This window comes from Peromyscus maniculatus, chromosome 7 (assembly GCF_049852395.1).
Source record: "Peromyscus maniculatus bairdii isolate BWxNUB_F1_BW_parent chromosome 7, HU_Pman_BW_mat_3.1, whole genome shotgun sequence".
Taxonomy (NCBI): Eukaryota; Metazoa; Chordata; class Mammalia; order Rodentia; family Cricetidae; genus Peromyscus; species Peromyscus maniculatus.
The window spans coordinates 119,491,833-119,504,943 of record NC_134858.1 but is presented as its reverse complement, the minus strand read 5'-3'; the positions used below and the strand labels follow the sequence as shown (position 1 = coordinate 119,504,943).

Sequence of the window (13,111 nt, the reverse complement as noted above, 5' to 3'; positions counted from 1 at the left end):
GTCAGCCGCTGCTTTGGAGCAAATTACCCAGGAAGGGGTTTGACGCAGCCTTTGGACCAGCCTCCCGAGGAGCCGTTAGGAGTGTGTGTTCCCAGCATCCCTCCTTTGTCCTGAGTCCCGGACATTGGAAGCCAAGCCACTTTCCAAAATATGCATTTGAGTTGCTGGATTTTGGTATTTGAAAGTAGACAAGTCCTGTTGCTCAGGTGTGGAAGCTGCCCTGGTCTAGAGAGCCAGTCAGAGAACATCCCAAGGATCTGTCCCCTGGCCTGGAAAGGGAAGTCTGTCCCCATCTGGTAGTACTCAAAAATAATAGCAGCCTTGGACCGTGGAAATGCTTCTTCTGTGCCAGGAGGACTGGGGGGGGGGCGGGGGGGGGGGGGCGGAGGAGGTTGGGCTGATGAGTCTCTGCCTTTTCCTTGAGTCCTACCCTTGCAGGGGGCCTGATTACAGCTGCCAGCCATGCTTGCCCAGCACCAGAGGAGGAAAGAATAAAGAGAAGGGTCTGGCAGAGCTGTGAACCAGGTCTCGGACGGAGGGTCAGATGGACGGACAAGGCAAAGTGTGTGGAGTTTGCTGAGCACCAAAGAGAAGACCTTCTGATCTGAGGGGGAATGAACTTTACTTAAAGTCATAGGCACAACTATTAAAAAGATTGGCAGGTTTGGGGCTGGAGAGACGGTTCAGCAGTTCAGGGCACTGGCTGCTCTTCCAGAGGACCTGGGTTTGGTTACTAGCATTCACATGGCAGCTCACAGTTGGCTCTAACCCCAGTTCCAGGGAATCTGATGCGTGTTGGCCGCTGCAGGCACCAGGCATGCATGCGGTGCACAAACATGCATGCACAGAAAATCCCCACAGATATGAAAATAAGTAGGTACACATTTTAAAAAAGAGCTTGATGACAGGAGATCCTGGGAAAAGTGGAAAGAATGGGAGGGCTTGGTCACAGAGCTGGAGGCGGTAATGATTGGCATGGGAGCAATTTGTGTGGATGGGCAAGAAATGGCAACCCTGATATAAAAAACAAAAAACTGAAGACAAGGTCTGAAAGGCTCATGAGTAAGCAACAGAAGAGATGATCGTTAGAACCGTGGGCACACATTAAAATAACAGGGAGACACTGCCTTATGGGGAGGGCTGGGGTGTGGCTGAGTTGGTAGAGAGAATGACTAGTACTTATGAGGCCTCATGTTCAATCCCCAACACCACATAAGCCAGGTGTGGTGGCTCAAGACTGTGGTCCCAGCACTCAGGAATGGGAGGCAGGAGGATCAGAAGTTCAAGGTAATCCTTGGTATATAGGGGGTTCAAGGCCAGCTACATGAAACCCTGTGTCAAAACAATGGAAAGAGGGTCCATGGCTGCTTCTGGGACCAGGGAGGAGCCAGAGCGGAGGCTAGCGGCTGGAGGGGTAAGGGTGTGTTTCTGGGGCCCTCGGGGGATGGGGAAAGTAGGAGCAGAATGAGAGGGAGAAGAAGCAGTGGGCACCAGTCTGACCCCCCAGGGACTGTCCTCCCCAGATCCAGGCCGCCTGAGGTAGTTTCCTGGCCGAGGCTTTCCCACAGGAGGCACGCTGCTGAAAGGCTTCATGAGGACGAGGAACAGCTGAGGAACAGATGCAGGGGGACAGAGGTGCCCCACAGCCAGCCTTCCCTCCCACCCCAGAAATAGCCTGAGCCCAGAGTGTGCGCCTGGGGAAGTGAAGCCAGGGTGGTGGGGGGTTGGTGAAGCAGACCGGGACCACCCTGGCCCTGGGGGCTTGTTCCAGGCACATTTCCAAGGCCCCAGGGATCCACACAAGGGCCAGAGGCAAGGGACGTGGGGCCAGTCAGAGTGAACTTTCTCACGGGACCGTCCAGCAGGCCTCACAAAGGCCGGGAGCTCACTGTCCTGGAGGTGTGCAGGCCCAGGGGCTGGGTGCAAGCGGACCTCAGAACACGCTGTCCCCATATCACAGGCATTGTCTTGTCTCATCCTGGTATCTGAGAGGACGTCTGTTTGTCTCCCGGAGCGCTGCCTGTTGTGTCCATCCTCGGGTGAACCAGACGCCAGCCACAGGAAACAGCCCATGCCAGCTCCCGTTTGAAGAGTAAATATTAGTCTTTTCAAGAGCTGCCCGTTCTCTGTCACTTGGCACAGAGGACGTTGAGTTGGGCGGCGGGGGTGGGGGGACCTCTTGGTCTACATATACTAATGGAGTCTGTGGCCCTCAGTTGCTCATGCAAGGGAGGGCTCCAGAAAGAGCCTTTTCCTAGGAGCTGTACCCGAGTGCCTGTGAAGAAGACCACTCTGAGACCCCAAGCCCTACCTTACCCCCACCTCTTTCCCCAGACATGGCTCAGGCTGCTTCTACTGAGGAAGGGGACTGGAGAGTCTGACTTGATCTTGAGGTATCTGGGCCCCAGTTCTGAATTACGTGGCCGTGAAACCCACTGCTTATCAGGAAGGGGAAGAGCCTGCCCGTATCTTGCATTAGTGCCTTGGGAGGACCCCGCCTGGCCACAGAGTCCTGACTCTGGTTTCCCACCTGTTTCTGTCCTCTGTGATCACTCCCGGGAGGGTCCTAGCCTCACCCCACCCTCAGTGTCTTAGATTTGCACGGGGGGGGGGGGGAGCGAATGTAACGGTCGTTCTTCATGGCAACCTTACCTAGAAGACATGCCATTGGGTATGCCTGTGAGGACATTTCCGGAAAGGCGTAACTAAGATGTGGGTGTCTCCATCCCATGGGCTGGGGTCTCAGGCCGAGTAAAAAGGAGAAAGCGTATTGAACACCGGTGTTCATCTCTCTCTGCTTCCTGACTGGGGACACCTGCTTTGTCTCCTGCTGCACTGAACGCTTCCTTCTGTGACCTCACCGCCATGATGGACTGTGTCCCCTCATGCCGTGAGCCAGTACGGCAATGAGGAGACAGTTAAGAAGCCGGGCGGTGGCGGCACACGCCTTTAATCCCAACACTTGGGAGGCAGAGCCAGGCGGATCTCGGTGAGTTCAAGGCCAGCCTGGTCTATAGAGTGAGTACTCTGCCAAATGAATGTGAAATGACAATGTGAAAGCATCAGAGAGCTGGGATTCGAACCCCCGACTCCTGCAAGCCACTGCTCTCTTCTGTCCCAGGGAGAGTTGGAGAAAAGGCCTTCCATCCCCAGAGGAGGTACTATAGAACAGCTGGGCAGGGAAGGGATGATAAAAGAGGAGTGTGGCCCCCACTTGCCGCTGACACAGGAGCCCCGTTTCAGTGCCTCCCCCAATTCCTAGGCAGCCTCCAGGGACACATGAAGTTACAGATTGAATAGAAGAGGATTTGAGTGAAGGTGAGGGAAGCCAGGGCAAGAACTCAGGCAGGAACCTGGAGGCAGGAACTGAAACAGAGACCACGGGGAATGATGCTTACTGGCTTGTTCCCTGTGTCTGCGCAGCAAGCCTTTGTATATAACCAGGCCCGCCTGCCCAGGGTGGCACTGTCCACAGTAGGCTAGACCCTCCCCCATCAGTTAACGATCAAGGAAATGCCCCACAGGCATACATGCCTGTAGGCCAGTCTGACGGAGGCAGTTCCTCAACTGAGGTTCCCAGGTGTCTCTAGTTTGTGTCAAGTTGAATCCCTTCTCTTGATATTCACGATCCTTCCTGTCCCGTGTGGAGGCTGGGGCATTGACAAGATGGCCTCATGACCTATCTTCCTCATCCTTGGGATCTGCAGAAGGCAAGTCCTACATGAATTACGTTTCCCGATGAGGCATATCCTTCGTTCCCACGGATGGGCTTCTGAGGACAGGGCACCTAGGACATTGACAGGCATCCTACGGACAGTGGCTGAGAAGAAAAGCCAACACACTGAGGAGAGCAGTGGGAACACTGGGCTCTATGCTGACAAGAGCTGCTGGGTTAGCCCTGGGGCTGTCACAGCTCTCTGGCATCACCCTGGCGAAGTCCTTTGTGGAAAACACAGAGGACAGCCTGGAGCTCTTCAGTGTTTCTCCCACTGCGGCATCCTGGAACTCAGGGATGCTGGACTCCTGGGATTGAGACAAGGACTAGGGTGGCCTGAGGGAGGAGGTTGCTGAGAGCATGGGATCTAAGCAGGTAAAGAAAACAGCGGCTCAGGAATCAAAGTAAATAATATTTTAATGCAGTATTTTAAAATATCAAAATTAATGCAAAAATACAAGATGAACAATATATCAAGACAGAATCAGGATTGCTGGCTGGTGGACGCTTCTCATGTCTCCAGGTAGGGCACACCCAAACGATCCCATCTTTGACAATATATAGACTATCTGAGGCACGGCTATGGGATTTGAGGGCTGGGTTCAACACCATCCTCTACAGTGACTTCCCTTCTCTGGATTTTGGTTGTGGAGGCTGGGACATTGCCAAGATGGCCTCCTGACGCATCCCTCTGGCCTGCTGAGGTTACTCTGTCCCTTTTCCTGGGAGTCTGTGTCTTCAGAGTCATAGACTCCGGGCTATTAATAGCTTGGCCATCCTGGCTGGGGCAGGGTGTTTAATGACTGCCAGCTGTGGTCCCGCTCCTTCCCCTTCCCCCAGAGAGATAAGAGCCATTCCTGTTCCCACACGGGGGGAGGGAAGCTCGCCACTGCTCCTCAAAACAAGACCTTGCATGGCAGCTAGGGTGGAGGGGCTGAGTCAGAGTCCTCACCCACTGTGCCCAGCACACCCGTGGGAGTGCTGGGGACTTACCCTTCCACTCACTGTTTCTTCCAAGGCGCTGCCTTGGTCTTCCCACCTTCTGTCCCTTTATGTCATATTTCCAGTAGCCTTAGAGGGTCTCTCCTCAGACACCCTGCAGACATTACAGTCAACATGTCCCACACCAGGCCATTGTCTCCCCAACCGACCGCCTCACTTTGCTGTTGATGGCCTAGCATCCTTTCCAGACATACACCCTGGGTCCTTCTCCGCATCAACCCCCCACCATCTCTCCACCTCATCTGACAGACCTGCTCTTTGTCTCTACTGGCAAGCACCCCAACATCGACTCAGCTGGATTCAGGTGTCCCTGACACCTAAACACGTTTCCTTGGGATCCTAAGGCCTTGCATATCCTCAAACACCTCAGTGACGTTCTGCTAGCAGGTAATCCAGCCTCCTTGGACAGGCTGTGTCCCAGAGTGGGAAGACTACCAGCAATCAGGCCTTTCCCAGAGAGCGGATGGAGTCTCTCTGGGTTCAGATGGTATGGCTCCCTGCCCTTACCCACCTGAATTAACTGGCCTTTGTCCTTGGAGACTGTGGGTAGTTTTAAGGAGCCACCAGAGTCTGGGTTTCATTAGGTTCTTTTGGGTCAAGGCAGGACTCACATGGGCCAGTGGTTTGATCTGAGGGGAGGTGTGGAGCTGGCCTGGGTATGATCCTCACCACACCCTCTGTCTTACTCTTGGGAGCTCAGAACAGAGGCCTGTTTCTGTGTCAGTTGCCTGCCTGTGAGAGACCTGACTCTATTAAGCTCCAAGGTGGACAAAGTTGGTAAAGTCTTTCTTTGAAGTGTCCACCAGATGGCGCTAGAGATGAGTTGGCCTGGTTTGACAGGACCCTGGCAGGACTGGAGAGCGACCTGGGTATTGGCAGAGGAAGGAAGGGACTGGGCTAGCCCTGCCTGGAGTCACCCCTGCCCCACGGCTGTCACTGACCCAGGATATCGGCACACGTTCTCTTAGCTCCTCAACCAAGGCTTCCAGCCTCTCTTTATCCCAGAACACCCTCCACTGGGCATCTCGCCTTTGAGCAGTGCCCCAACTCTGCCCTTCCTGTCTTGAACACATCTTGAGTCTTACTTTTACTCACTCTTTATCCTCTTGGGTGGCGACTGCTCCCCTCCCAGGGCTCCATGATTTACCCCACGCCACAAGGCGTTACTGCTGGGGAGACTTAGGGCCCATTCATTTAGGCATGGGGTCCCTTCTGGCCTTCACATACCTCAGGAGGTATTTCTGCCATGTTCTGGATGGTACTGAGAGGCAGCAGCCTTTGAAGGGGCCTTGCAGGTATATCTGAGCCTCTGCTAGCCCATTCCAGCCTCTGCACCAGCCTGGCGTCCATGTCTGGCTTGTCCAGCAAGACAACGCCACATGTTTACAAAGTGGAACCACAGACATGCGTTTACAAACCCTCGGGAGCTACATCTCTCTGACCAGCTGATGTCACCTGCTTTGCCACACTGCTATGTCTAAACCTTTCTGTTAGTCACACGGCCTTCCCTCGCTGACTTGCGCTGGGACATCTGCCCTGATCTAATCCTCTTGGTTGGCTCCTAGGCAACAGTGACCTGGTTGTAGGATCCTCTGTTTGCCGTGTTTTCAGGAATGAGTGTGAAATCTTGCTGTTTCTGACTGTCCTATTGGCTGTTTTGAGTTGGTCCGATGCAGAATCAGTCTCCTTCCAGCTGGATTTAGGGGGTGAGGGTCACAAAGGAGCCGGTTACAACCTCTTCACACCCAGGTGTGAGTCAAAGGCTCTGGGGGATAAGTCCTCACATGGAAATGTAGGGCTCCTGTCCAAAGCTAGAAGGGTGGTAACTCCATCTCTCATTGGAAAAGGGGGTGGCACACTTGCTTAGAGGATGCAAGAGACCCACACCAGCCAGGGGAACTAAGCCTGTTAGAGCCAATATTTATTGTAATACAAGGTGCAGTTCTGAGGGGACCTGCTGAAACCAGCTTGGGTTAGAAGCTGTGTGGCTGCAAGGGTAGAGGGAGGCATAAGATGCCTTGACCCCCCCTCCCCCCATCTTTAATGTCAATGACACACTCTGCCACTCTCTAAGGAGGCACAGCAACTGGGGGATGAGGGTAATATCTCTGGTAATACAACTCCAAGAGAATCCAGCAGGTCACAATATGTAAAAAGGTAGTCTTTATGTTGGCATTAGTGACAGGAAAAGATACTTGTTCTCTCTGAGACTCAGTTTCCTATTTGTGACCTCAGGATCAAGGGGCCTGCGTGTTCATGTCTCTGGCCCTTGCTGTGGCAATGGCGTGTAGACGAGCACCCAGGGTGGGCGCTCACTATTGCTTTGGTTGTGCATAAGGCTGGTGTGACTGGTCCTGCAGACGAAGCCCCTTGGTGGGCACTGGCTGGGGCTGTCTGCTCCCTTCCCAAAGGTAGGTCCCTGAGCTCCCAGGTCTGAGAATAGACCGACACTGGGACAATTCCTTCCTGAGCGAGGATCACAACACAGCTGTGGTCCCCAAACTGAAACTCCAGCTCACAACCATATCTGCCTGAGGTAGCGGAACTCACCCACGGGAGGAGCTGGCAGATAAAAACAGGGGAGAGGAGCGCATCCTCAGAGAGGAGTCTCACTGGCAACGCTTGACCCAAAGCGACATGAGGGCCACAGTGGAATTCTAGGCACGAACAGGGCAGAACCATTTTGCCCAAAGCTTTGAGGACCGGCGGTTGCTCTCCAGGAGGTGTATGCTGATTTTGTGCGCATGACCGGCTGAGGAGCCTTTGGAGGCGGAGTCTGATGCTGGTTCCTCTCCGCATCTTCCAGGGTTGGACCTCCCTGCTCTCCAGCTTCCATGGACCCGGTCCTGGCTGCAGCAAAGGAATGTGTCGAGACCAAAGGTTGGGGCGAGCGGCGCCGCTGCAGACCTCTGCTCCCGGGGCCGGCGTGGGGAGGTACGAAGGGGCCTGGCGGCCTCTGGCGGTCAGACTAGGGAGACCTCGGCTTGGAAGCTGGAGGAGCGGCGCGCGCTGGGGCTGACGCGGGTCAGCATGGACACCTGCGTGCTGCACGTGGCGCCGTTGCTGCCTCCCCACGGGTGCTGCGATTTGGAGCTCCAGCCCAGGACGCCCTGCAGATGCCAACGCCGCCACTTCCGGCGCAGCTCCGCCTGCACCTAGGGCGCAAAGGGTGGTTAGGCCCCATACTGTGGAGTTCCAGGGCAGCCTTGTTAAGCTAGCCTTGGATGTTCCCTGGCTTACATTGAGAGGTGTGGATGTTATCCCGAGAGAGGAGCCGAGTTGGGACAGGGTTGAGCGTCAGGAAGAGAGGGAAGGTGGGATGAAGATGGGCACTAAATGTAGTACAGGGAGGCCGAGGAGTGCTGCCTGGAGAGTGTACCCCGATTCTTCATCCAGGCACCCACTTGAGCGCAGTTTTATGGCGGCAACCGCACCTTCCCTTGATGACTTCCCCCCATTTCAGCCCACACTCGCCTAGCTGGAAGTAGTCTGCACCTCGGATGCGCACAGGAGCCTGGCTCCTAACCCCACCCAGGGGATATAAGTGCAGGCTGTGTCCCCACAGCATATCTTAAAGTGAGGCCCTAGGCACCTAGGGTGCTACAGGCTCCTGAGAACTACTCTTGAGAGAGGCAGGCTTTCATCTATCCTTGCTCTCAAAGATCCCAACAAGGTTTGTAGACCCTGAGCCCGGGAGTTCTGGTCCTGGGCCACCAACATCTGGGAGGTGCTTACCTCGCCATTGAGGAAACAATAGAGGATGGCCACCACAAAACCCTGAGAAGGAAGGGGACGGGAGAGGTGAGGCAAGACCCCAGGCACTTGCAGCCCCACCCAACCCATCCCTGGCAACCCACAGTCCCTTTAGTCCCCTGGTTAAGGGAGATACTGAACACAGAGTAGGCGTTTAACCAGCACTTAAGATAAGTCCAGAGCCCACGGCAACCCCAGATGAGTTCCCTAATCCCACATTCATACCTGGAAAGACCCCACAACAAGTTCGAAGACCATTTTCACCTCGGCTTTGAAGTTGTCAGGGAAGAAGGCAAACATGACGTAGTGGACTCCAAACAGGGGGATCAGCAGAAGCGTGGACTTGGCCAGTCTCCTGGGGACATGTGGAGATGGGTGTGGTATACCAGATGACCAGACCGTGTGAGGATGAACAGTGGCTCCTCTATCCTCACGTTATGCCCACATCTATTCCTGTCCCCTGTCTGTCAATGTTTCTGCTTCCTTGTCCCCTGCCTCCTTGCCTGGGGGAAGCACATGAGAGAATTAAACTCCCTCCATGCTCTCTCTTCTGGAGGAAGCTCACTGAGAATGTAGTTGTAAGAGGCAAGATTTCCCAGTCTCCCTCCTCCTGGTCAGTCTCCCCTGCCTAAAGAGTGAGGGTAAATGCATGCCCAACATAGCCATATGAGAGATGCTGTCTCCTCGGAAGTGCTTTGGGTACACCCACGGACACTAGCTCCTTTTGGGAATGAGAACTCTGAGGAATGGAGTCTTCCCAGCCCAAAGGCGGATCCCGTGTGCCCCAGGTGCAGGAGGGTGATGAGCACTCAGCTTTGTGCCTGGTCATCAGGAATAAGGGCAGACTTGTGGCCTTGCTCCTCTGCTGTGACCCTGTCTCTGGGAGTTGCCTATTTCCCCGATCCTGCATGCCTCCTCCACTCACCACATCAGTACAGAGTCCTGCTCCCAAGAACTAGGTTGTCTTTCTGCCACCCCGGTGCCAGCAGGGCCAGCATTCCCTCTAGGCACTCATCTGTCCCTCCACTGTGTACACTCAACCAACCTGACAGCTGGTCCAGGAAGTGAGGGCCATGGTTTCCTGAGTCCTGGCAGAGAATAGGTCTGGGGGGATGTGGGTGGGATGGGGTGCCCCTGTCTCTCCTGCCTTAGTCCTGGGACCCCACCCCAAGCTCTGTGCAGATGCACCCTGGTCCTTCCCCTCCTTGTTGGGTCTGGCTCCCAGCCACACCTCTCTGGCCATGAACCCATCCCACATTCGGAGGCTGACAGATGGAGGCTTTCTTTAAATTGAAGAGTGGGAACTGCCAGCCCCTCCTTAGGAGTTGCCAGCTCCAGCTCCCCTTCTGCCTTGACAGCTGTTCCTTTCCCCTTCTCCCACATAGACCTGGCCATGGTCAGTTCGGGTTCTGTCCCCAATATTAGCCCATCGTGGCTGGACTTTTGGAAAACAAGGCTGCTGAGGTAAAGGGCACCAGTGTGTGCAGGACGGCAGTGGGCAAGCCCCGTAAGTTTCCTTCTGGAAAGGAGAGCGATGTTCTGCCCACACAGCCTGCTGGGTACAGAATGCTGTCACACCAGGAATGGGAGGAAGCCTCAGTCTCAGGCCTGACAGTTGCAGGGTTCCAGAATAGAATCCCAAATCCAGCAGCTCGTGACTCTAGCGGGGAGTCTTCCAAGCACGCTGAGATTCCCCTAACAGGGGCCAGTCTAAGGACACCTAGGATCCCAGGCCTGGATGGCCCTTGTGGGACTTCCAGGCTCATCTGGCCTGCATGGTGGTCCTCCGTTCTTCATTGCCACGGTAAAATGAAGGTCCTATGGGCCTCTGCATAGGTGCCCTGGTCATGTTTTGTGTTTCTTTCCCTTCCTGTCAGCTCCGATTCCCTTAGGAACTTGCTGATCTCCCCAGTACCCAGCACAGGGAATGGACTTCCTCTTTCCAAACGATGAACTCAATGTCTGTCCCATGGGCACTATGACTCTCTGTGATGGTTAACACCAACTGTCATCTTAACAGAATTTAGAAGCATGGAGGAGACAACCCTTTGGGTGTGTCTGAGAGGGGGCTTTCGAGATGGAGTTGAGGTGGGAAGACCCACCCCGGCACCATTCCATGGCTGGGGTCCCAGACTGAATGAAAAGGGGAAGTGGGCTGAGTGCCAGCGTTCATCTCTGTTCCAAGACTGTGGATGCCATGTGACCAGTGCCTACACTCTGTAGCCACATCTCTGCCATGATGGACTGCACACTTGTACTATGAGCTAAAATAGACCTTTCCTTCCTGGAATTGCTTGTCAGGTACTTTGTTACAGCCATAAGGAAAGTAAACACCTCTTCTCTTCCTGCCCATAGACCCCAAACCTTGGAGGGTGAGGAGGTGTGCATCAGTCTTTTGTTCAAAGTGGGGAGCATTTTACAGGGGACTCTGAGTGTGGCATGGGCTGATGCATGGAGACCTCTTGGCTGGTGCCTGGTATGAAATCTGAAAGTATGATTATTATCAATGGGGAGTATGGAACATGGCTGCCTCATGGTGGAATGGGAGCTCCCTGGAGCATCACCTGCTGGACATCTATTATATCCCTTTCTCCACCAGGTACAGGTCAGGGACTGAGCACAGCTCAGTGTGAAGAAGGCACAGGTTTTTCATCCCCATCAAGCTCCCTGGGGGGCAGTAGGTTTGGACTTCAAGGACACTGGGTGAGTATGAAAGCAGCAGATGTGGGGTGCAGGGGGAGGGCTGCCTGGTGACAGGCAGTGGATGCTGCTGAGCCTGGCCATGGATAAGAGTAATGTCTGGTTTGGGGTAATTCTAGAGGTGTGTGGTGAGGTGTAGCGGATAATCCAAGGCTCCAGGATGGAAGTTTGGAGCTGGCGTGCTGGGTTCACACTTACGAGTATGGGCTTCTGTCATTCTTCCCAATGTCGGGTGGCCGTAGTTTCTGAACCAGGATTCGGATGATGCAAATGAACAAGATGAAGTTCACCTATTGAATGAGGGACCCCCAATGTTGGTCACTTAGAGCAGGCTAGGGGTGGGTTGTCTTCCCCAGTGTTCTGCCATCCCTCCATAGTACCTCTTAGCATCTCCTCCCTTTGGAGAAAATCATCTGGGGACTCTCCTGAGGACCTGGCCTCCAACTTACCTGGTCTAGAGGGAGAGCTGGAAGCATGGGGAGGTGATGGGAACCTGACCTTAGGTTCCCTTAGGATGTTCCTTCCTGACCTAAACACTCATTTCCTGTGTGTTCTGTGGTTAGTTGTCTACTCTGGGATCAGTGGGAAGAGGAGGGCTTACCAAGATGGAGGTGAGGATGGGGGCCTTTATGATCCACCACAGTGAGGAGTGGATGGTGTCCCAGCACCTGAAGAGAGAGAGCACAGAGGTTTGGGAGGAGAAGCCCTCAGCTTGAAAGTCAGCCCTCCCCCAGAGTCTGCTACCCCCACATCTCCCTCCAGCCTCTTGCTTTGGACCTGGTGCTGTGGTCTGTCCGGGCAAGTGTCATCATTCCCAGGGACTGCCCCCAAATGGCAGCAGCCAGAGGGAGAGGATGGGACAACGGCTCACCCAAAATCTTCAAAATGGATCCTGACAATGGTCCATACCATGATGAATACACTGGGCACCCCTGTGAGGGCCAAAGAAGAACGGAAGGAAGGAAACGGGCAGAGAACACAGCGAGAGTTTGGAGAAGGAAGCAGAGAGAGGGGGGGAGAGAAAAGGGTGGGCGTTTAGGGCTTCTGCCTCCAGCGGCACAGGTTGTTCACCGTGTCAAGACCTCCCCGAGTTACCGTGGCTGTATGTCGGAGGGGCTGTGACCGCTTAGACAGTTTTTTTTCTTTTCTGATTTTAAGCCCTTATAGATTAGCAGTGGCCCTTCATGTCAGGATCAGAAGTGGGAAATGGATGCTTTTGTTCGGGCTCTGTGCCACAGAGCAGCTGTGGGGGGGGGGGTAGGAGGTGGGCTACCCCAAGGTCACACATTCTGGGGACATCCATCACTATTGGTGGAGCACCTCATAAGCAGGCTAGGGCCGCACCCTCCCACCACCCAGTGAGCTTTCCCAGCCCAGCCCCCTCCCTGGTACCATACCCCAGCCGATGAGTATGTACCCCCAGAAGTACTTCCGTTCGGAGAAGAAGGAGACGGCCAGCAGGGTGTGTAGGTAGAGACCCTCCACCAGCAGCCAGAAGAAGTTGGCCATGATACAATACTGGAAGAAGACCACAGCTGCCTTGCAGCCGACCTGCGGGGAGGAGCGAAGGGAGGTTCAGGGGTGGCGGGTCCCTCGCGGCCCAACCTCTGGTTGTGGGGACAGACACACTGCATCTCTGTCAGCTCCCAATCAGGCTCTTGAGACGTACACAGTGGGTTTTCCTGCAATCTTGACTTTATATCCTTGGGCACTTTGGGCCAAGCTGGTAATTCAAATTATCCATCTGTCAATGTATCTTCTGTACTTCTTCTGGCTACAGATCCCAGTGACTCTGGGCATTTCCAGTCCTCAGCCTGTGGCTGGCTGCATGTGGCTGGGAATAGCCATGGATGCAGTCCAACACAAAATGGTAAACTTGTTTAAAATGTTAGGAGAGTTTTTTCTGGTCATATTTTTTGGTATCTGGATTTCAAGATTCTC

General features: G+C 54.4%; 1 protein-coding gene and 1 long non-coding RNA gene across 3 annotated transcripts in view; one reads left to right on the top strand and one right to left on the bottom strand.

The window, feature by feature from the left end:
• Window positions 1-390: 390 nt before the first annotated feature.
• On the top strand, window positions 391-4,053 carry LOC143274379 (uncharacterized). Its single transcript, XR_013053018.1, has 3 exons — window positions 391-2,092; window positions 2,335-2,393; window positions 2,900-4,053. It is a non-coding gene; the product is annotated as an uncharacterized LOC143274379 (long non-coding RNA).
• Window positions 4,054-4,114: 61 nt separating this feature from the next.
• Window positions 4,115-13,111, bottom strand: part of Vipr1 (vasoactive intestinal peptide receptor 1) — a 34,334-nt gene continuing 25,337 nt past the window's right edge. For both annotated transcript variants that reach the window (XM_006982906.4, XM_006982907.4), the window contains exons 7-13: window positions 12,568-12,721; window positions 12,042-12,102; window positions 11,772-11,838; window positions 11,369-11,460; window positions 8,696-8,825; window positions 8,453-8,494; window positions 4,115-7,872 (exon numbers count right to left, since the gene is read on the bottom strand). In XM_006982906.4, the coding sequence (XP_006982968.2) occupies window positions 7,681-7,872; window positions 8,453-8,494; window positions 8,696-8,825; window positions 11,369-11,460; window positions 11,772-11,838; window positions 12,042-12,102; window positions 12,568-12,721 (738 nt within the window). In that variant the 3' untranslated portion in view covers window positions 4,115-7,680. The remainder of the gene's footprint in view (window positions 7,873-8,452; window positions 8,495-8,695; window positions 8,826-11,368; window positions 11,461-11,771; window positions 11,839-12,041; window positions 12,103-12,567; window positions 12,722-13,111) is intronic.